This window comes from Vanessa tameamea, chromosome 7 (genome assembly GCF_037043105.1).
Source record: "Vanessa tameamea isolate UH-Manoa-2023 chromosome 7, ilVanTame1 primary haplotype, whole genome shotgun sequence".
NCBI classification, from domain to species: domain Eukaryota; kingdom Metazoa; phylum Arthropoda; class Insecta; order Lepidoptera; family Nymphalidae; genus Vanessa; species Vanessa tameamea.
Window position 1 is genome coordinate 4,700,804 of NC_087315.1, and position 24,473 is coordinate 4,725,276.

The following is a 24,473-nucleotide window of genomic DNA, read 5'->3' on the forward strand; positions in this document are numbered from 1 at the left end:
TACAACCATAAATTATCATTAATTAATCACGGTCCCACGATAACCCAAAAGCATTCGAAACACATTTTACATCATTTATAACATGGTTAATATTACATAGAGCACTCATGACTATAAGCAGCGGTGGCCCATTTTCAAATCTGAAAATAATAAAGATATAAAAATAATAAAAAACGGATTGCTTTCCTTATCGGTCTTTGAAATTTACATACAGGCTCGAACTTGTATGAGCCTTCCATCTTCAACCAAGGTAATAATAAAAAAAAATACTTTTATATAACTTCGGCATTCGCATAAAATAAAATACAGTTTTTATAAATTTTATACAATTACTAGCTGTAGCGGCGGCTTTACCCGCGCGAAATTTATAACACACCAACTTCCAAACCCCGTTTTACTCCTTAGGGATGGAGTTTCGTAAAATCCGTTCCTAGCGGATGTCTACGCCCTATGAGCAACCTACCTGCCAAATTTCAAATTTGTAGATGTTATAGTTTCTGAGATTTCGTGATTAATCTGTGAGTGGTATTTTGCTTTTATATATATAAGATTTACATAATCAAATAGTGAAATATGCCCAATTATAAAAAATAATCATTAGTAATTGTAAATTTTTCAAATTTAATGTCACACAGAATACTAATACTAATAGCAGATTTAAGGCCAAGGAACCGGAGTTAAATATCTAACATAGCAAAAGGACATTAAGATAAAAACTAAAATTTAAATTCTACAATCGCAAATAATATTATAAATTCGGAAGTGAATTTATAACGCTTTCAGGTTTTAATTACTCAACCGATGAAAATGAAATTTTGTACAAACGTTTTAAATGATACCGAAAATATAGGGTAATTAACACCTAATCACGCGGGCCAAGCTGAGAGCGGAAATTAATCAATTACTTAATAAAATAAAAAAAGCTTACTTAACCTGGCTTACCTATTTTAGTCGTTTCTCTTCGCCGTTTTTCTCGTTTTAAACTTTAAACTATATATAATCATTAAAAACGATTTTAGTTTAAAATAATATTTTTATTGATATTACTGAGGTGTGTCAAACATTATAACGGCTTAAATTACGAATAGTTACAAATCTACCCCGAAGTAGATACGAAATAAACAGGTAATTACTTTTATTAGAAAATATAAAAACACTGTGTCTCACACAAATTACTACAAAACACGTAAATATCACGTATTTTGTTTACTTTATATCGATTAAGAAACATACTTACATAATATTCAAAAAAATTGACTTATGAATATCATTAAATTTATTTACATAATATATATGATCAACATAATCTCTATTAAAACTATTGTCCTTAACTCATACGTAGATTTCACTTAAAAATACAATGATAAAACAATTTCAGTCTGTTAAGGTCCATGTAATTTACTCAATACTGACTCTATATCAATATTCTGTATGTTGGCTGAGTTTAATAAGTACTGAGTATCAGGTTTTGTTTTTTTGTTTAGCGACTCATCGGAGATCCCACTTTGTGCTCTTTTCCTCTTTTTCGTTTCTGATTTTTCTTTCACTTCTATATTTTCAACTTCTAGAACTATTTCAGTTACTGTTGTTTCATAAACAGTATCTTTATTAATTTCACTTTTTAAAGGTGTATCTATACTAGTCAATGTTGAATCAAATATTTCAAAACACTGTGCTCTTCGATCTTTCATTGGTGTATACAAATTATCTATATTAGATATTGAACTTACTGCTGCTTCTGTTTCGTGCTTGCTATAATCTGTAATTGGTTCGATCAAATTTTCTTCATATAAGTCTTTAAAATGAGTCGCTCTTAGCCTTATTGAAACTCCATCCTCTATGCATACTTCCATAGAAAATGTATCTTTCAATTTTGAAATGTCAACTCTAGGTACAAAGCTTAACTCGTCAAATTCGCATGTAACAAAATTCTTGCACTCTTCATTACATTCGTCAACCGAAAGTTCTACTTCTTCCTCATCAACTTCATCTTGTACTATTTGCAAATTATTTGTAATACTGCCATTAGATTCGACCTTATCACTAATACTTTGAGGAACCTCAATTTTACTTAAACCTGTGATGTCACTCGTAGACTGTACTGCAGTGTCTTGAACAGGCGTCGCATCGAGCAAATCACGCTCGATTATTTTTGCAGTCTCAACATCAAAACCTCTCCTCACTAAATCGATGTGCAAACTTCCTTCATTTTCAGAAAACTGCTTTTCCAGCACTGACTTTTCAATGTATTCTTTTATTTTACTAATATCATCATTATCAGCATTAGATACTGATTGATTTTCCTTATACTTAGCGTCTTGAGAACCATCATCAGACCACCGAAGAGGTTGTTGCTCAGTATCAGAATCCTGAGGACAATACGCGTTAGCAACTCCAGTTAGTTTCTCCGTATTTTTTGATAAATCAGAACAATTTGGATTAGCATTGTCTGAATTAAAAGATTTTGTACAATGTAGTTTTCTAGGCGTTGATGATTTTCTTCGTGACTTTGTAGGAACAGCAGTAAGAACAGGTACAACAGTCGTATTTTTTTCTTTACTAGTTGTTCGTTTCCTGGACAATGATTTTGCAGAAAGCGTATGAAATAAGTCTGCAGTTTTTTTCTTTCCCTTATTCAGCGTTTCTTTAACAGGTGTTTTTCGGAATGCTTTTATTCTAATATACTTTGTGGGCGTTTCTTTTTTTAAAGGTGATTTAGGTATATTTGTAACAAACTTTTTACCGTCAGTTTTACTTTTAGCCTTTAATCGATTACGTGGCTCTATTGATTTGTCAGCTTTCCTTTCCCGTAAACTTGTATTGCTCGTCTCACTTGACACAGAAGCGACATCCTGATTTTCAAGATCCTTGGTTCTTGCCGTAATATTAGGACTTTTATAAGATACATTTTTAGTGCACTTCCGTTGTGGCCGACTAGATTTTTGGGATTTCTCTTTGGCGTCAACCTTTGTTACCTTAGGTTTTTCATGTGCAACTTTAATTGGTTCTTGAACTACAGTAACAGCGCACTCTAATAATTCTGGTGCTGGAATATAATCTTGATCGTCTGGTTTGTAATATGAACCTCCACTAGAATAATCAGTAAGACGGGACGAATATGAGGATGGAGTTGCTTGTACTGGTTTAGGCGTAGCTAAAAATCGTGGTGTTGGTATGTTCATAATTTTAATATCTGAAATGGGATCGTCAGGTAAATCGGCGCCTAAAAACTTAGGAGTTTCCATTTGAATATCATACAATACTTGTTTATAAGGTGTCTCTAAAAGATCAGATATGTTGAGTTTGGCTCCAATTACATTTTGTAATGAAAGTCTTTCCGTTTCTGGTGTATCGACCCTTTCGTCGCTGTAATTATGTTTTCCTATATCTGCTAGATTATCTGCATTCTCCTTTGGTTCCATAGTGCTCCAATCTGATTCTTTTATTATATTGACTGTTGGATTCATGGGGAAATCTAAAGCTTTTTGGTCTGTAGGCTTTTTGTCTTCTGTAGGGTCTAAAACAATTTCAGCAGATTTTATCTTTTTCTTGGATTTTTTCGTTTTAGGTGTCAACTTTTTTTTACTATTTCTATTAGTGAGTTTATCCGTTTCGGGAATCTCTTGAACATTCTCATCTTTCGATGAAACCTTTTTTTTATTAATTTTGGTTTTCTCGGGTTTCAATTTTGGTTTAATTACAGCTTCGTCGTCATTTTTCACGGCAAGAGCACGTAATTCGGCATCCCAATTTCTTTTTTTAATTTTGATACTACTTGGGTTTGTTGGAAGGTTCGTAATTGAAATATTGGAATCCGCCTTCTGAATTATTATTTTATCATTATTGACGACATTATCTTCAAGTGGTAAGTCATTATTTTCATCATCGACTATTTCGTCAGATATAATTTTATTTGTATCTAGTTCATTAATAGTTTCATGTAATATTCTTCTAGGTGTTGTGAAATCTAAAACTCTAACGTGTGATGTTCTTCGCGGAGTAGACGAAGACTTTCTCGTTGGAGGTAAAACATGAGGTGTACTGGTCTTATTAGAAACTGTAAGATTTGTGTCTTTTGGAAGAGAGCTATGTGTGACATCTATTGGCTGCACTGAACTCATTTCCGGTGCCACTCTTGATGGATCTTGTTGTATTAGTTCGTCTATTGTTTCAGAACTAGGTGCAGTATTATTAGAAACAGTATCTATCATAAGGGGACCTAACATTCGAGCTGTTGTTGTAGTGGTTGTTTCTACAGTATTTACGCTTTGGACTGTTGAACTTTTGGCTATTGTTGGATTCTGCGAAGCATCTGTAATAAGACATATTATATTACACTTAACATTTAACAGTACAATTATTAAATCACGCTTATTTTATTACTATTACCTGATGCTGGGACTAAAATTATAGTAGGCATTGCCATGATTTCATCTTTAGTGTAGCTGAAGTTTGTTCCTTGTTGTGGTTTGTGCTTATACGCGGGAGTACCATTTATAAGAATTGTCTGCATTTGAAACAAAGGTGTCGATGTAACAGGCTTTATCGGAGGAGCTTTTTTATTATTATTGCTTTTAAAGCTTTTGCCTACTTTGACATCTGAGATAATTTTGATTTTTGGATCATCAATTTTCTGTTTAGATAGACTTTTTATTTTAGGTAATTCACTTTTCGGTGTTTTTGTTGAGTCATTAGTATTACTTGCTGGAACATGTTGTGAATTAGAAGTTGCTACTTTTAGTAAGAATTGCGCTTTTGGTGGGCCTTTAATGTGTGTTATTTGGCTAATGTTTACTTTATTTTCTATTCTTGCATTGTTCCTGAAAATTCAAGAAAAAAAATGCTATTAATATCTCGTAGATTCTATGCCAGTCAGTTGATTTAAAGTATGCAGATCATTAATGATATGTTCGGTCTCAGGCAAAACTTTATAATCCTATAAATAATTGTACTCAATCGAAAAACCAAGTTTACAGCTAAAGAAAAATTGATATTCAAAGAGAAACACCAGAGATCCACAAGTTACTGAGAAAATTTCACTTATAACTTACTGTACTGTACTGTTAAAGATTTCTGAAGTACTTGAATCAGGAACAATTGATGTTTCCTTATCGTTGCTCTCTGTAAACAACATTGAATAATAGCAAATATGTATGTATATTTTATATTTAAATTTAGAATAAAGATATAATCATTAATTTATACGCACCACTTACTCCTGTTGCAAATTCTTGGAAAGTACCAGCATTGGGTATTGTTCTGTTGGTACAATCTTGAGAACTACTTCCCCTTGGGAGTGAAGAATTATTGTTGCTACAAACTAAATTTAATATATTATTAAACTCTTCAATTTTTTGTTTTGACTCATCTGACTTCTGGAAAAATAATAAAATAACTTGTTATTTTTAAAAATTTTTTTTTTCCTTTCCTCTTGTACAAAATTCATAAAAAATACAGGTATTTTTTTCACTTACAGTTATTTTTATTTTAAACTAGTTTTTTCACTATCATTATTTATTTTGCAGTGATAATAGAATATATAAGTACTTGCTAATTAAATATTGCAGTTGTAATGTGATTATGATAGTTTATATTCAAAATCTACACACATGTATTGGCTTCCAGATAGTTAAAAGTTAATTAACAGCTAGAAAATATTGACAAAAAACTTCTTTCCATTTAAGAAGGTAGAACTTATCAAATCACACTGTTCCAATGCAGCGTAACTGACTTACATACACATGTGGCAGAATTCCACCTGACACATGTAATTCCTTACAATGTTTTCCTGCATCATCAAGTACAATCATTCAATAATTATAATCACATAAAAACTCAACAATGTTTTGATCTGGTTTGAACACACAATCCATCTCGGCCATCTAGGCTTCCTGAGTAGGGAGTTATATTGTCAGTAGTATACTGGTACAAAGGTCGTAAGAATAAGAAACAGTTAGTAGCTGATGACAACATCAAACATGTTATTTTACTAGACTTACCATCAAGTTGGTTGCGAATATACCATAATATAAAAAATGATTTAGATTCTAAATTATAAGAGTAAGCGAAAAATGTTTGTATAAGTCATAACTTTTATGAAACCTTTTACTGCATGCTCTTTCTTTAATGAAATAAAGTGTAATAAATTAAATGTATATTAAACTGTATTAGTTGAACTATTCTGTAAGAGCATTACAACAATGGCTTGAATTTCTAAACATACAATTATCAAAATTGTGCAATTCAAGTTGATCATATGCAAAGCAGGTGAACTTGCATTATGTACAAATTTCTAAATACATGTATGTAGCCATTATTATACTTACAGAGATGATATCCTGTGTATTGAAATTTATAGAAGTATTATTATCTTGTGGTGGTACTGAAGGCAGTTGTGGATCATGACTTGTACTACTTAAAGTATTAGTGTCCCAACTTTTTAAATTGACATCAGTTACTTGTTCAGTAGAGCTAGTTTGTGATGGTGCAGTTTCTATGGCCGAATCCTTGGTAACTTTCTTTTTCGTAACTGAATTACCTGGAAAAGTTCAAATATTTAAAACATTTATTGAAAACTGCAAAAAAATATTTAATTGATGTAATTAGAAAAGAGCTCAATAAGTTGAGCCATAAAATTAATAGGCAACCCTGAAATACTTTATTATTATTTTCTATACATTAAATTGTGGTGTTAGTTTAAAACCTCATCTTTCATCATCATGTTTTAATGACCATTACAACAAGAATGACAAAAACAAGTGAGCTTCAGATAATGCCTGATTTAGTATTAGCTGTAAACTACATATAGCCCACTTTAGGCAACCCTAATTTAAACTTATCTGATAACTATGATTATCTACGATTACTATGTCTATCTAACTGAGGATTAATCCTCAGTTAGATAGAATTCTATGCAGGTTCAGTTTAAAAAAAAAAAATTATATAACTTGAATCTACTTGATCTACCCTTGAAAAATTTCCAGAATCTTATTTTTATATTTAAAAATAATTAAAGAGTAGTAATATTGAGATAAAAATTAACTATTAAATATTCATAAATGATCAATTTACATTACATCAAGCTCTCACAGTCGCAAAACCTTAATAATATGAACAAAAATATAATTGCTCAATTCTGGTAGGTTTGAATGACTCAGCAATATTATGGAACTCTATAACCATAACTATTTGTTACCATAATTGTTTGTTATAATATTGTTTTGCATAGTGCTATACTAGACATTAGAGAGAGTTGACTTCGTTGCAGATTATTGTAAAATTTACAACAAGCAACATTCATACAAACAAACATCAAAATCTGTAAATCCTGCAACAGTTTTTCCTAAACTGAGTACATTGGAGTCGCTATTTAGAATAATCAACATTGTATTGTTTTATTATTATATAATGGTTATGCTATGCTGACTATCCCAAAGATAAACATTAAGGTGATAAACGGCATGTGATGCATAATGCCAATAAAATACTGTGATTTGTTTGAGTCATAATACTTATATTAACACTAAAAACTCGCAGAAAATGAGTTTTGTTTTATCTATTTTCATAATTCAATTTTAAGTAAACCTTAATGGTAATTTTTAATGGAACAACGAACTTTCTATTGAATAATTGAACATTGATTCATAAGCCCAGTTTTTACTGCTGTATGATACTGCAGGATATAAGCTTACACAAAAACAATACACTAACTTATACTTTATTTTACTTTAAAAATAAAAAGACATTTTTGTGCATAATTTTGATATTTGTTAAAACTGGACAATTCTCAAGTATAGTTTCATATTTATATAACATTAAGTGCATTTTTTTATAACCTTAATAATAAATTTAAGACAATATCAGAATTGTCATCCACTCACTCAGGAATCTTTTAACAATAAGCCCAAATAGATAAAAGTATAACAACTTGAGTGGTTCAAGTTAGATACCATAAACAAGTCTTATTTTGTTTCTATTATAACATACTTAGTGCAAGTGCACTTAGTGATTTATCATTATTAATGAATAAGCTAGTGCAGTAAGGCCACAGAAAGATTCAACTAACCTAACTTTATAGAATGGTATTTCAATAACTTAATTTTTTGATAAATTATTTGATTAAAAATAACAGGTGTGTAAAGAAATTAAATATTGATGACAAATGGCTGTATTCATAAACATACCAAAATTTGAAGATAGCATAAAAATCTTAAGTCAAATTCAATTAATGCATATGATAAATTTTGAAATCTCATTTCAATTTTCAAATCGAAAGGAACATGTCTAAGAAACATTAAGTATATTCTAATTTGATTCTTAAGAAGTATAACAATTCATAATTTGAATTAAGGATTAACAAATTTTTATAACTCAATGATTGAACTGAACTGAACTGAATTAATTGAACCATATTTTTTTTATGTAAACTGTCAACAAAGTAAATATAACATTTATTTTGACTTACATATTATTATTATTTTAATACATTAAACTACTTCATTTATAGCTAATCACTTCATGATTAAGATAAAGAAATGTATATTATGAGGTTTCAAACAATGGTATGTTAGAACAAATTCACATTTAACTATTTTATTGCCCCCAGAAATTAAAGTTCCAGAAAACAGCAAATAATATATAAGTATGCTCAATACCAATTTAATTAAATTATGAAAATATAATACTATGCATGAATAATATGTTTAAACTTACCAGGCAAATCTGATAATGCTGTTGTTTCTATTGAACTCTCTAAAGTAGATGCCTCTATTTGACTAGCAGGGTGTATCATAGATACTGGTTTAGGAGATTTTGCTTTGCACATACAAGTTTCCCAACTTAATGAATCGCAAACATCACACACATTGCTTCTTGTATTTGAAGTATATTTGCTTGAACTATAAAAATAGTATACTTTTATATATATATTAGATATGATGATCTGTTACTGTTTATTTTTATTTAAGAATTTAAATGAAAAAATTAAATATTAAATAATTATACCTTATCTTATCTACATTTAATTCCTGTGCATGTAGTCTGTTTAAATCTATATAACTAACAAGAAACTTTACAATTTCTAACAGATTAGAACATTGAAATAATTTCTTTCTTAACAAAAAGGGCTTACATGTTTCCACTGAAATAGAAAAAAATAAATAGTTGATGTATTTGTGTATGTAAAATCAAAACAATACAATTTAGTTGTTATTCAATAATGAAAAATTGTGTAAATGGCTTTTAATCGCAATCTCATTTTTCGATGCAATTTTGTATAAAAATAACTTTTGCTTATAACATTGGTTCACATATAATCTCTTTAACAATGTAATTAATCACATTAACCAATTGAAACTAGTAAGATATTACAAAACTGTAGTTATAAATGAATATACCATATATTTTAATAGCCCTATATTCGGCTAGAATATTCCTAAGTGATGTCATAAAGATTCTGTCATATTCATTTCTAAGGGCATCTAGATATGGGCTAGCCAGTAAAAACTCATCATAAGCCGTCATCAACTGTTCTTCGGCAAGATACCCTGAAATCCAAAACGAAAATTAGAATGAGAATCCAGCAACAACAAATTCCGTTACATGACGGTTTTCGCGCTCCCGCCAAATAAAAACAACTTACCTAAAACGAGTTTCGCCAAATCTTGTGACGGAAACGGTGGAATAGCCATTTTTCCGTTAGTAACAATTGTAATCTAATTAATAATGCATGTTATTCAATATTTTAATTGCAGAGTTTAATTATAACACAAAAGTTCATTTTTGAAAATCCAAACAAACACTATGAAACCACGCACAACTGAACGTCAAATGACATTTGGGTTTTGTTTAACAGATCATTTTCATTCATTTTCACAGAAAATAAAAGCACAAGAAGTATAATGCATTCATGAATCAATATTTTTATTATTATAATAGATACTTTCAAAGACCATATCTTTTTATTTTGGACCACTTAAATTATTGATCCGCTATCCGAGTTTGTGTTAATTATTAAAGGCTCTTAAAATCTTTTATTTAAACTATGTGAATTTAAATTTACAGGTCTGCGAGGAATTTAATAAATTCTCGATAACCATTTTCTAATTTAATTTTTCTGTTGAACATTAATAAGAAAGGACCGAATACGTTTTTCAAAAAATAAATAATTTATAAACTATAAGCACTTAAAAACCAGATTATAAATAGAGCAAAATGTTCAACAAAATATTTAGAAAATAACATGTAAAGTTTATATACAGATTTTCATTTTATTGAGTGACCTGAATTTATATAGTAGTAAATTATAAAGTCTTCATTCATTCTTCATTCTATCATGGCGGTTATTCCTTTCGTCATCTACTTTGTCATAATTTATATTTGAAGTTTTCTAGCGTTTATTTGTGTTTTTTAAAAGCTTTGTTATTGTAACAAGATTTTTATCTGTTTATCATTACTTCAATCATTTAAAACAATGAGTTCTGCAACTTCAACTGCTCTATTTGCTTGTTCTCGTTGTTTCTCAAGACATCCATTTGAAGAATTATCTCCTGGAGAACAACTTTGCAAGGTAATAAACCTTATTTAGAGATTAATTCATATGACCCTCATTGATAATATTTATTTATGAATATAAAGGTTGTTTTTCATAAAACAAGTACTCATGTACTACGTTTACTGTTTTACTGACGTCAAATGTGACGCTGTAATTTTCTGGGTATTTCAGGAATGTCGTGGCTCTTTCCCGGTCGTCAAGTGTACGTATTGCCGTTCTGAGTTTCAACAAACAAGGTCAGTGCCATATGCCAAATCATGTGATAAGCTATTTCTAACGCATATGGAAATATTAGTCAAAAAGTCATCTTAAAATTTGAAAACATTATTCAAGTTAGCAGAACCTTTCATTAATAAGTCTTTATACTTAACAATTAATTTAACACCTTGAAGGGAAAACATTTAAAGTACCAGTCTATATTGGTTCTAAAATTAATGTGTTCAATATAATAAAACTGGTTAATAGTTACTGTTTCATTGTATATGCTTTGGTATGTTTGAGATGAAAAAATATGTTGACCCATTTACCTTTATTTTGAATTTCAGTAAATCGAATACTTCTTCAATTTGTAAAAAATGTGAGGCAAATGTTAAAGCTTATGGCAAACCGACAGCATGTGAATATTGCAACATTATAGCTGCTTTTATAGGTATGTAAATAGAAACAAGTCATTACAATTTTTACATAATACTATATTTCTATTATTGTAACAAACTCCTAATTTCGATTTTGTAACTATTTTTATAATCATACATTACCAAATAAACAACTTTGAATATGACATTATCATAATAACAAATTCAAATATGTGGCCTCATTCTTAAAGGAATAAAGTACAATTTTGAGTAAAAAGTAAACCACAATATGCCATTTTAAAAATGTGTTTTAAAAAGGTCTCTAAAATGGCATAACATTATTATCAATAATAATATGCAATATTGTATATATACAGGGTTATTGGTAATTCGAAGTATTCCCGTTAGGAGGTGATAGGGGTGACTATTTGCGATTATTTTAACCCCCATATGCATAATGCAAAAGTGAACAATTTTTGAGTTATCGCGTTTTTTAGATTTTTTCAAAATAAGTCAAAAAATGCAACTTCAAAAATTTATTTAAAAAAAAGTATCAATTAAAATCTACTTTTTTCTTCTGATTTATAAAAACGATTAAACACTGGATATTTTTCAATATTTAAACAATAATTATCGGTCCAAATTTAAAAATGCGAGACGGAAAACGATATTATTTCAATATTTTTTTTATTTTTTTCTATCAAATATGCCTGAAAAACGAAAAAAAAACATTATGAAACTTGTTTTGCAGATTATTTTAAAAACCTAATCGTTTACTTAGCTTTCCGAAAATGTATAAAAACTAGGAATTTATTTCAAAGCAACCGAAATAAAATGATCAGAAAGGACGCTGGTGGAAATTCATATTCGAACATGATTGAATTCGTACTAAAGGTCGGTCTTTAAAATTCCCACAAAATTGATTTAAAATAATAACCAATGTAAAAAAACTTACTTATTTAGTAAAACTTACTTAAAACAAACAACAAAATATCTTAATTGTAACTTAGCTACTGAACTGTTTATGTATCTAAATTTTATTTTAAATTTGTATTAAGTAAGTTAAGTAAATAAGTAAGTTTTTTTACATTGGTTATTGTTTTAAATAAATTTTTGAAGTTGCATTTTTGACTTATTTTGAAAAAATCTAAAAAATGCGATAATTCAAAAATTGTTCACTTTTGCATCATGCATATGGGCGTTAAAATTATCGCAAATAGTCACTCCTATCACCTCCTAACGGGAATACATCGAATTACCAATAACCCTGTACATAAAATAATATATAAATAAATCTATAAAACTATCAACTTCTGTTGTTTATTTCTATTCGGTTTAACTAAGTAAGGGCTATTCATATTGACCATATTAGCACCAGGCCACAAACAATAAAATTCTTCTAAACTTTTTTTATTTTTATGGTTGAAGCAATGAGTATATTAATTATTATATTATACTATTTAATGATCTTTTACTTTGACTCTAGGCAATAAATGCCAGCGATGTGCTAATTCGGAACGCAAGTATGGACCTGCTGTTACTTGTGAGCAGTGCAAACAGCGATGTGCTTTTGATCGACATGATGATAACAAAAAGGTTTCATATCTTATCTTAAAATAGATATTTGCTTTATTTAAGATTATTGCTTATTATTAAAATTTCTCTTTTCAAGATTAAATAAAGGGCAGTGTATAATTAACAATATTTAAGTGCTTCCAGGTTGATGGCAAGTTGCTGTGCTGGTTGTGTACCCAGTCATTGAAGAGGGCTTTGGCTCGAACCAAGCAACATCTTTCTGCTATTGATAAACATAAGCATCGCTCACACAAGTTAGTTAATATATTTTTATATATGTTAATGAATAAAATGGAAATAAACAGACATGTCTTATGTCCTAAGGTCGAAAAGCAGTCACAAAGATAAACGTAAATCCGATATGATGAAATCAATGAACTCTGGTGATCTCTCTCTTAGTGATTCTCAGCCCATGGAAAAGAAATCAAAGCTAAATCCACTGCAAGGTTTGTTTGATTTATTTCTTAACAATATATTGCCAATAGCACCCTTATGTGGATTTTTGAACTTATCTGAATTATTATTCCATTGAGATTTTAATACAATTACAATTTATACTAATAATATTTCGTGTTTGGGTCTATGGTCAATTTTATTTCAAGATTGGTCAAAATTACCATTATGGTAAGTATTCACCATCACGCCTAGACACTGTCATTGTAAGAAATATAAAATAATTCTTACGTCGTAGTGCAAATGAGCCGTCAGTCGTATAACCTAAGATTTTGTAAGAGATTGTAATTATTTTGGCTCACTCGCTCTATAATCCAGGTGTAATATAAAGTATCTGGTTATCAGTGATAAGCTCTTAAATGTTGTTATACTATTACATTCTGTCGAATTGTTCAACCTTTGCCATTGTTTTACAAACAAAGCATTGCGAACGAATTTTCGTCTGGGTTTTTGCGAAATAATTGACATAGGTATTCTTGTATTTTTGTGCTTGATCAACACCTTAATTTTACATAGAATCATACTACAAAAAAAACTAAATAAATAATAAAATAAGGTACTTGTTTAATAATAATAGTATGTTTTTTTAATGCTATGTACATCATCATAGTGATCATCAATGTAGTGAACATTGCCAAACATTTTATTTATCAATTTTTTAAGTATGGATTATAATTTTTAAATTAAGTTACATATGTATAAAATTCTTTTTTTTTTATTCTTTTTTAAGTGCATAATCACTTTCACATTTTATTATTTTCTAGCATTATGATTTTTATTTATTTTTTATTAAAACCAGTTTCTCCTTATAGATATGTACTGTTTGTTAGGTGAATTAGACCCTAACAGTTCCGACCATGTAGTTGCAATGACTCAACTAAAGGAAACAATTGCAAGTCTACAGAAGAAAGTACAACAGAAGGATAATGAGTTACTTTCCAAAGATAAACTGGTATGTTCTGTTCTTTATAATAAAATAATTCTCAGACAGATTATAAGTAATATTTAATTACATTTCAGATAACTGAATTGAAGGCACAGCATCACAATGATACGACAGATCTTCGTAATGAAATGAAAAATAAAGAACGATTGAATGAAACTAAATTTAATCTTATGAACTCTAAAATTCAAAATTTACTCAAAGAAGTGGCAACACTAAGTAAATCTGCTAAAAAAAATAATAAATTTACAAAGTCCGCTCTCGCAAATACCGAGAACAGTGGTAGTGGCACAGACAGCCCAAGCACCAATTAGAACAATTTCTCACACATTATTTATAGTGATATTTCAATGGGAAATAGGCATTTTCCTTTTATTTTTTTACTCTACAAATGGTTTCATTTGTAGACATATTTAAAACTTAAGCGTAAGTAGGTTTCCATTTGATAATTTTCTTTATCTGTAAGCAACTTACCATTGTTTTTTTTAAGATGAATAACTTATTTGACTTGACGGTGCAGATTGTTTTCATTGGTAGGTTAAATGCGGGTGAATGTTAGTAAAACATTCTCAAACAGTTGCCACATCCTACCTCTGGTTAATATTAACACCAAATGTGATTTTTTTAATGTAAATTATTATTAGTTATATCATTATAATATTTAAAAATATCATTGTATTCAAAATCGAATTATATTTTTATTTTTTTATAAATCATTATAAAGTGGCAACTTTGTAACACGAAAGACAATCTTAGGAAAATGCGAGATTATTTTTGTATATTTTATTTTGAAATTTGTGTCAAATATTATGTAACTGACAAAAAAAATAAAACGTTTTTTAATAATTTGACATTATTTTGTCTTCAACATTCATTGAATGGTTATTATAATACTTATTAAGTATCTCAGTCAATACCAAAATTAGATATACAATAAATTGTCATATCAATATTTATTATGATTTCTTTGAATCAAAGATATAATTTTTTCGTTTTTTAGTGTCCACATAACACTAAATCATAACAGATAATGTACATTGAATCAGTGATGTCAGTTTTTTAAATAAGTTTAATATGTTTTGTATAAATCACATTATCATGATACATTTGAAGTAAATTTATAGTTAGTGTATGTGATTAGTTGTTCATCATTTTACTTAATAAAAGCCCAAATAGTAGATCTGGCTAAGAAATAATTAATTGAAATTGAATAAAAAAATTCGTTAAAGCAAATATAATTTAAGACATTTCTATTGGTTGAATTCTTAGATGTATAATTCCATAAAAATAATGTCAAAAATTTAAATTTATTGATTTTGAATAGGTAAACAAAACTAGTTTACGAAAAGTATCATAAGTTACAAAGCAATTCCGGATGTTATTGTTTACGGTAACTTTTTAACAGGAAATCGAAATAATACGAAATTAATTTTGAGGCTGAAAACGAAGACTACGACGTAATTTAGTAATTAACAAATTCCATTGTAAAAGTTCCATTGGTTTATTGACTTGTAAGAACAAAATTTTAACCTTATGATGAATTTGCGAGTAAAAAAAAATGTTATAATTATTGTGACAATTACAAAAAAAAACAGATGACAGACAGTATTGACAATTATGAAACGAGTATTTCAGATTCCAATAATTGTAAATGGATATAATTATTAGTGACTAAAATAAATACAATAAATGGTGTTGAAAACATTTTTATTATTTTATTCAAACCTTTGTTCGAAATTATACACAGAAAAAATAAATACATTTATATTAATATTCGATAAAAATAAATTAAAGTTTTTAACTTTGTCGAATGATGATTATAGTACGTTTTCTTGGTCCTTCCCAAGTATTTTTGCGGATAAAATTTTGTCTGCTTTTTAATACACTATTATTCTTAAGATCATATCAATCGTTTCAAAAGGTTGATATAAATTTTACATCATTTCGCATTGTCATACTAAAAAGTTAATCATGTGTAAGCCCGGGCACTGGCACCACACCACCTGGTCACTATTAAATACATCATAACCAGATTATGTTAACTCGTCCAGAAAATTAAAGCTGATGATTTTTTCATCTGAAATAAATGACGTTTTTAAAAATGAAGCATGCATGTTACGTATTCTATACTAATAATATTGCTAATTTTAAAATTGTTACTAAATTGGGACCACTTTTCCGAACATCCATACAAATCCCTAATATCGCTCGCTCGTTGCCAACCAATGTATGTTTATATTGAAATATCCCGATAGGATACTTTATACGTATGAAATAATTTGAAAAAAAAAGACCACGTGTGCGTACATAACTAATAAATCAAGTGCAAAAAGAAGTATTTGTTTTACAACGAACATAAATATAAATTCTTTAACTATTTATAGAATCGTAAAATTTCATGATATTAATTGAAATAATTAATATAATTGTATAATTATAGCTATAACGCTTTGAATTATTGTCACTATTAAGCTATTGGTATTATTTATTAAACTCATACTACGTTTTAAACAAATCACAGGCCCCCATGATAACGAAGGTTTTAATCGATACTTCTCTACAATAGGTAAAATTTCACCTCGATTATTCATCGGCTTTGCCTCACATGAAATAAATCAATGAACTCTCCACTTTTGAACCTGTTAGAAACATAACAATTGGTAGAAAATATAAGGGTCAGGGTCTGATTTTGCGCCAGAATTATAGACGAGACTGATTTTTTGAGATACCCGAAATTCACCGGTTTTTCCGAACTAATACGACTTGGGAACCTTCAGAAAAGAACCAATACATTTCTAAAAGGCCGACAACACACCTCCAAGATCCTGAGTGTTGCAGATGACCATGGGAGGTAGTCACTTTTCATCAGGTAAGCCGTTCTGCTCGTTTGCCATTTACATCATAATGTATATATATGGTCAATTTCAATATCGTTAGATGGTTCTGTTTTGTTACTTATTGTCTTGTTTAATTACTTATTACATTATAAATGATTATGACTACAGACTCCACACTGCGCACTGTCCAATATTATAAATACTACGCGCCACACACAACATAGCTAAACAAAGACGATGAGATTTAGACAGAAAATATTACTAATTCGATATATCCCTAAGTCTCTGATCTATGTCTCTTTATACGTGTTAATAATTACTTTAAGGGTATTCAGTATTACATTTCTTCTAATAAAAATATTAAGATGTTTCATAATTTATAACATATATTTATAAATTTATATGTAAATTTTATTCATAATCAAATCAAAATGTACTTTATCTATTCATAAACGTAGTTTTAAATCGTTAAGATACAGTTGAATAAAATGTAAAGCTACCACCGGTTGGGAAAGAAGATTCTACCGAGAGGAACCGGCAAGAAACTCAGTAGTTACTCTTTTCCATCATATTAAATAAAGAGTATGTCAATAAAATACAATTAAATTTTTATATATCCCGCCTAGAAATCAATAGATTATGATTAATAGTAATAATCATTAATAATAATAATAATAGCTTTATTATATTATTACTATAAGTAATTATGATTATTCATAGTACTTATTTACAATTTTTTTAAAATGACTAAATTTTTAATAGGACAAGTTAAAAATAACTGTGTAATCTTATTACAGACTTCTTATCTTATCACTTGCCCCAGGAACGATGTATTAACATTGCGAAGTCAGAAACTTGGTGGTACAATGATTATCACCGTTTCTTCCGAAAAGATCCATATTATTGTAAATATATATAAATTGTTGTAAACTATTGTGAAGTAAATTTAAATATACTCACTTTATTAAAAACATCCAGAAGCGAGTCTCGAACTCCATAGTTATAAATAGATTGGACAGCCATTTTTTGCAGTATGAAAACAGTTTCAATATTTGTAGCGTTACGGCAAAACAAAATGGCTTAAGACACTACTACTACTATGAAATACAATACTATGAAAGTAGTCAAAGTATACTAATCGAGCAGTATCAACATCAGTTAGTCTTCTAACTTTTCGAACTGCGTATGTTGCGGAGCTGAGTCTCCCTGTCAGGGACGATATATGAGGATTCCACTGAAGTTTTGAGTCTAAAGTGATTCCTAGAAATACTGTGGAGTCGGTTACATTAAGATCACTATTGTTTAAAGTTAAATTGAAATTTTGCTTTTATACACAACAAAAATAGAAAAGAACCCAAAATTGATCCTTGTGGAACGCCCATTCTTAGTATAGATCCAGAAAACTTTATTCCTTTAATATTCGCCACTTGAATTCTTTGAATCAAGTATGAAGCAATTAGATTATAGGCATAAGGCAAAAGCGTTTCGTGCTCTGCACAATCAAATGCTTTGAATAAATCAGAGAACACGCCAATCGCATTCTGTAATTCTTCCCGTGCATAGTATATACGATGTTTAAGTAGTACCATTCCAACATTAGTAGTCAAGCCGAATTGTGCATTATGGTAAAATAGTATTTATTATACTAAAGTGAACCTGAAGTTGATTTAACATAAATTTTTTTTTAAATATTTTGCTCAACGACGGAAGTATAGAAATAGACATACACAGATCGCATTTATGGCCACTTTTAAAATTGCAAATATATACGACACTTTAATAAATCAGGAAATGAACCCGTTTTCAAACACTTTTAAAAATTAAGACTATATTCGGAGCTATATCATAAATAATACATTTTATTAGGTGCACGGAAAGACCCCATAGGTTATTATGTCGTTCAGACTTTTAAAAGCCTTTATAATACCTAATGCAATACAATCAAATGAAAATTTAACGCTACATTTGGGAATATTATTTGTTAGAAATGTTATACCTGCTAAAGTAGATGACTTTAAGTGAAAAGTTATTGTGGGTATTTTAGAAAAAAGTTTCAAAAGCGTTTTCCACTTCCAAATCCTAGCATATATCTATATCTAAAGGTTTATTCCATAGGCAAAATTTTCTTTGATTTTTTAGAGTTGTGTAGTATTAAAATACTTATCTATCATTTAAAATTACTTTTAAGCACTTGCAAGTTCATCGTCAGCAAAAATGGAACATTTTGGACGAAGTTAGTGATGTTATTCATAAAATATGAAATATCCCAAGATTTAATCGATTTTATATTATATACCTGGGATGAATGAACTTTAATTACCGCATATCAACAATCAATATATGTATATACATATTTCATACGGGGGAATTGAATAAAGCCACGATAAAAGCGATCCCCTCAGCCCAAAATAGGATAGTTTTGCTACTAGCAGTTTGCAATTCAGGATTATGTTTGTTGTCAGCGGTATAATTTAATTTAATTCATGAAATCTGATCAATTTATATTATCGTATCGGGAATCTGAGCAACCTTTAAAGCTTTAGAGAAGGAAAGCTTATGTATGTTATGTATGTTAAAATCGAAAAAAGTTACAATGACAAAAAAGTCCGTTTTAGAGAAAAAAATTATCGAATTTCTCGGCGATGGCATATATAGTTTGGATAGTACGAGCGGGTCCGGATGTAAACAACCCGTATGCGTAAAGATGTTTCTGTAAATACGGACCTTCGTTACGTCCCGAGTTGGCGCACCGCGCACGCGGTATCCACTGCGCACGAAACAAACTCTCAAAATGTTCGAACCAGTCTGATCAGTGAGCGCGCCATCACTTAAGACGGACACCAAAACGTGACCAACGCGTTTATTTTTGGTCCCTGCACCAGACCAATCTGTATGCCATAATATTTATTTTGTCATACGAAACACCCTCGAAAAGTTTAAGCTTGAATAAACACTGCGACTCACATCTGTCTTTATATAGTGATATGGATATGATAAGAAATCGTCATAGAGATGTTTTCAGCATTCCGCACGTTTATCGCATAATACGATTTAGTACGCTGTCTATCTTCTGTCAGTTATTATGTTTGTCCATCACGTTACATTGTCCTTAAAAATAATATATAAACGTATTAAGAATCATTCATGAGTGTAACAAAGCGAATGTCACTTACGTCTTTGAGAAAAGTAAAAGGTAAAAAATAAAATGCTAAGAAACAAGGTTTTCAAATATTAAATTATTTTGTGTTATTTAAGAAGTAGGTAATCATAATATTTTATTGGTTATTATTTTTTAAGATAGATTATAACAAGAAGTAATTGGAGCCATCTGATATTGTTGTAATTTATTTTACACTATCTATTCAATAACATTATTTGGCAAAAAAATATATAAGAGACAGCAATATTTATTGATTTTTAATTTGCTACACAAATATGAAGCCTTTTTAGTGCCTTCAATAAGCACAAAAAAATTAAGTAGCTTTACGGTACCATTAAAATATTTGTTATTCTATGGGTTAGTTGGTTGTTATATAATTATAATAAAGATGATAATCACAAATCTACAAAAGTCTTTTATTTTTTTAATCTATTTAAAAAAACGAAAAACCCTTTGGTTGCGCATTTTTCTGTAACTACCCCCACACCCTTTTTTTGCAAGTCAAATTAACAGGAGATAAAGAACAGTAAGGTATAAGTACATTTTAAATACGTTTTAATTGATAGTAGGAATTTGTACAAGCCCGCCTCGGCGGGTAGTACCAGCAGCTCATCAGATATTCTACCGCCAAACAGCAGTACTCAATAATGTCGTGTTCCGGGTTAAAGAGTAACAGAGCCAGTGTAACTACAGACACAAGGGACATAGCATCTTAATTCCCAAGGTTGGTGACGCATTGGCGATGTAAGGAACGGTTAATATTTCTTACAACACCATTGTCTATGGGCGATAGTTACCGTTTACCATCAAGTGGCTCATTTACTCGTCCGCCTACCTACATCATTTAAAAAAAAACATACATAACATAAATTTTGGTATGTTTGATTTTGAGTACTTAGTAGTGTAACATTTGGTTTCATAAATAGTTTATAACTGCATGATAAAAATAACATTGAAATTAAGGCTAAGAAATAATAAATAAATTTGAAATAAAAAACTAACATGGGGCATCAGTACTTAATTCTTACCTTTTCATTTCCCGTAATACTTTTCCGTTGTCTTTTATTATTAATCGATATATTTTTTATTACAAATAAACGGTTCATTTTGTTTACGAAGATTTGATAAACAGAATGCTTGACTAAAATATACTAAAACATCTCATCATAAGAAAATAATGTGAACAATTTACTGTTACAATCCTAATTTTGCCGACGCATTTCTCTTCATTTGTGTATTGGGAATGAATAGGCATGCTGTTTTCATGTATATGATTTGACTCAACTATATAAGCTATTTCACAGAGCAACGTAAACAAAATTCAGTTCAACATTTGTCGTGAGCAGCCTAGTACAGTAACGATGCATGTCCGTGCATTTATACTGTTTTTTCTTCTACGCTTTGTTGAACTAAAGGGTTAGTATTTTAATGTAATAAAAACTATTTTAATTAACATGTTTTTGTTTAAAAATTGTTAAGTAATCAAGTCATTATTATCATCAACACAAGCAGTATGTTCTGAAACTTTATATCTTACTCGTGAATTGTTGAAAGCCGACTTACACTATTTTGATGCGTGTATCCTACAAATATTTGAAATTCTGAAATTTCTATTTGTTATTACAGAATAGATACTGCATTGTGCATTTAGAAAAAATAATGTTTAAATTTTATTACATTAAAATGTGTAGACAATAAAATTCATTATTAATTTTCCAGTTAGTCAAGGTTCTAGTATTTGTTTATTATTATTTCAGTGTTAGATTTATCATGCAAAGAAATCCGTGCTTTTATCGACGGTCATAATTCACGTCGCCTCAGCTTAGCCAAGGGAAGTGTTCAAAAACAACCTGCAGCATCTGAAATGAAGTACATGGTAAGTTACAGTTTAGAAAAAGGGATTACTTATTTGATAATTAATTTACACTTACATCAAATAAAATATATATTTACACTTACTATACTATTACATTAAATAAAATATATTTTTTTTACGCTACGGCTTGAATATTTAAATATAATATTTCGTCTCGTTTAATTTGATAAGTCTATAATAAGTAGTATCTTCTTAACTGTACACAAAAGCTGTGTTTTGTTACACATGTTAAAGATTTTATTTTCATATAGTGAGAGAAACTTAAAAGGCGGGAAAATGAATTAATGTAATATTTTTGACAATTTAACATAAACGACATGTATTTGTATGATTTTTTGAATACCGTATAATTTGGAATAATTAATACGCATCTTTTTTAGATTTGGGACAAGGAGTTGGCGGCAAAAGCATCCAAATGGGCATCGACTAATCAATTATCCCACAATCCTGACAGAACTATTGGTAACTACGAATGATTGATCAATGTTTTATGTACCTTTTAATCAGATTCCAGAATAATATTATAAAATAGTTACCAATTTATACTTAAACAAAATGATTATATTTTATTACATGTTTTTGAAAATATAACCCATTATATATTGCATCTGCGATATTTGAACTATATATAAAAAAATATATATATACCGAATTTACATAGAGTTAACTAGTAATGTTACCCTTGGCTTTCGTTTTCGGAAAAAACAAATAACAATTGTAGATACATGGCTCAAGTTCCGGGATCAATATAAAATGTCCTATTTACTGTTTATTTCAAATATGTCTGTCTAACTAGTTAATAAATGTAGTACCTAATTGTCTATAAGATCATCTTAATATTTTTAAATAGATATACTGCTATATGCTCGTAGTTTTCCAGTATGCCAGAAGGCTAAGTGTGAGTAAGATCTCCATCGGCTGGTCTCACAATAATAAACAGAGTATTAAGAGATACACGAATAACGATACGAGAGACTTATTTTGATAATCTGCATACACATATAATAGTACTTATCTGGATTTGATCAGCTTCATCGTCTCTTTTCGATGTAATGTGTTAAATAGTTTGTTTGAAATAAATTGTTATCACAGCGTCCGGAAGATTCACAACGGGAGAGAACATATATATGGCGGGTTCCACTGATCTCAATTGGAAAATTAATGTTGACAACGCATTACAATCTTGGTTCGATGAACACAAAGACTACACGTATGGACCACTAAAAATATCTGATTTCAACGGTTCCAGCAAAGCTATAGGACATTATACACAGGTAAAAAATAATATAAAACATATACAAAAAATATTTTTGTTTCCGTTTTGTAAGAAAGTTAATTTTTGTATGTGTTTTGTGATAAAATATATTACAAACAGGATAAATGGTATTGTTTTAAATTCGTTTTGGCGTTTAATAATGTGTATAGAATTGTATGGTACCGCTCACGGAATATAATAGAAAAGAGGTTCTGTGTAATCCATGTTACTTCTTAAAATATTAATTTTAATGATAGACATATTTTCATTACTCTAAATATCCCAGGGATTTACGCTTAGTTATGTAATTTTTAATCAAATTTCAATATTTTTAGATGGCGTGGTCTGATTCCATATACGTTGGATGTGGAGTTTCCGAAAATCTGAGAAATGGAATGAAAGAATATTATGTAGTCTGCAACTACGGTCCACCGTAAGTTATACAAAATTTATTATTAAAATTGATTAACGAATGAACTGCTCCACAAACTTAAGTGTAAAGTGTACGAAGTACATAACTGTAGTGTATAGACCAGGGGCGGATTTGATTCCGTGGCTGCCCTAAGCCTGTAAAAGACTGCTGCCCCCGACTATCTGAAATTTTAATATCGAAATCCTAATACGGATAATGTATTTTTGGGAGATGATATGGACATGTTTACACGTTGACGTGTTGGCTTAGAGGGGAAACGAATACTAATAAAAAAATCTCACTCAATTTTCCCGCCCTACGCCTGGGTCTAGTCGGCCTATATGTTTTCTAACAAAACCCACACAATGAAGGTTCTCTCGATTCATTTGACACAACAAAGTGGAGTCATACACTATTGAAAGTAAACGAAAATATTTTGAAATCATTTAAAATGCTTAGGCGTTTCCTGAATCATTGATGAAACTACTTGTACTTGGAATGTACATAATTCGAAAAAATCATTAACTTAATTTTTTAACATTTTTATTCAATTTCAGCGGAAATTATTTAGGTCAAACTCCATACAAAGCGTCTGGTAGTGGAAGTGGAAAACTGATTTGTTCTACTAAAGATTGCAGCCGCCCATACGGAGACAGCTGTAAATAACAAATATCCATTAATCTTTCTTAATACAAAATTATTGTTAATAATTGTAACCATTTGTAAATTAATTTATTAGCAAAATAATAAACTGTAATAAATTACTTAAAAATATATGGTTTAGTTGCATCGAACTGCTTTTTTACTAACCTTTTTTTTTATTTATATCAAGATG

At 29.4% G+C, this 24,473-nt stretch overlaps 3 protein-coding genes across 6 annotated transcripts; 2 read left to right on the forward strand and 1 right to left on the reverse strand.

Annotated features, from left to right (window-relative positions):
• Nucleotides 1-1,013: 1,013 nt before the first annotated feature.
• On the reverse strand, nucleotides 1,014-9,842 carry LOC113401333 (uncharacterized). The gene is made up of 9 exons (XM_026641187.2): nucleotides 9,641-9,842; nucleotides 9,396-9,545; nucleotides 9,004-9,139; nucleotides 8,713-8,897; nucleotides 6,327-6,538; nucleotides 5,210-5,375; nucleotides 5,052-5,121; nucleotides 4,390-4,820; nucleotides 1,014-4,312 (listed from the first exon to the last, which is right to left on the reverse strand). The coding sequence occupies exons 1-9, from the start codon at nucleotides 9,687-9,689 to the stop codon at nucleotides 1,383-1,385; spliced, it is 4,329 nt and encodes a 1,442-aa protein (XP_026496972.2). The 5' UTR covers nucleotides 9,690-9,842; the 3' UTR covers nucleotides 1,014-1,382.
• Nucleotides 9,843-10,312: 470 nt separating this feature from the next.
• Nucleotides 10,313-15,802, forward strand: LOC113401284 (protein FAM76A). Of its 4 annotated transcripts, none has more exons than XM_026641129.2 (8): nucleotides 10,313-10,567; nucleotides 10,724-10,788; nucleotides 11,098-11,201; nucleotides 12,614-12,723; nucleotides 12,838-12,956; nucleotides 13,027-13,148; nucleotides 13,986-14,107; nucleotides 14,176-15,802. In XM_026641129.2, the coding sequence occupies exons 1-8, from the start codon at nucleotides 10,472-10,474 to the stop codon at nucleotides 14,410-14,412; spliced, it is 975 nt and encodes a 324-aa protein (XP_026496914.1). In that variant the 5' UTR covers nucleotides 10,313-10,471; the 3' UTR covers nucleotides 14,413-15,802. The 4 variants fall into 4 exon arrangements, with proteins under 4 accessions (XP_026496914.1, XP_064071390.1, XP_026496912.1 ...); XM_064215320.1 differs by having other exon boundaries at nucleotides 12,847-12,956; XM_026641127.2 differs by having other exon boundaries at nucleotides 10,314-10,567; nucleotides 13,968-14,107.
• Nucleotides 15,803-21,354: 5,552 nt separating this feature from the next.
• LOC113401286 (venom allergen 5-like) lies at nucleotides 21,355-24,427 on the forward strand. The gene is made up of 6 exons (XM_026641130.2): nucleotides 21,355-21,511; nucleotides 21,853-21,971; nucleotides 22,352-22,433; nucleotides 23,064-23,245; nucleotides 23,562-23,659; nucleotides 24,196-24,427. Exons 1-6 carry the CDS (start codon nucleotides 21,457-21,459, stop codon nucleotides 24,302-24,304), a joined length of 645 nt encoding a protein of 214 aa, XP_026496915.2. The 5' UTR covers nucleotides 21,355-21,456; the 3' UTR covers nucleotides 24,305-24,427.
• Nucleotides 24,428-24,473: the final 46 nt, after the last annotated feature.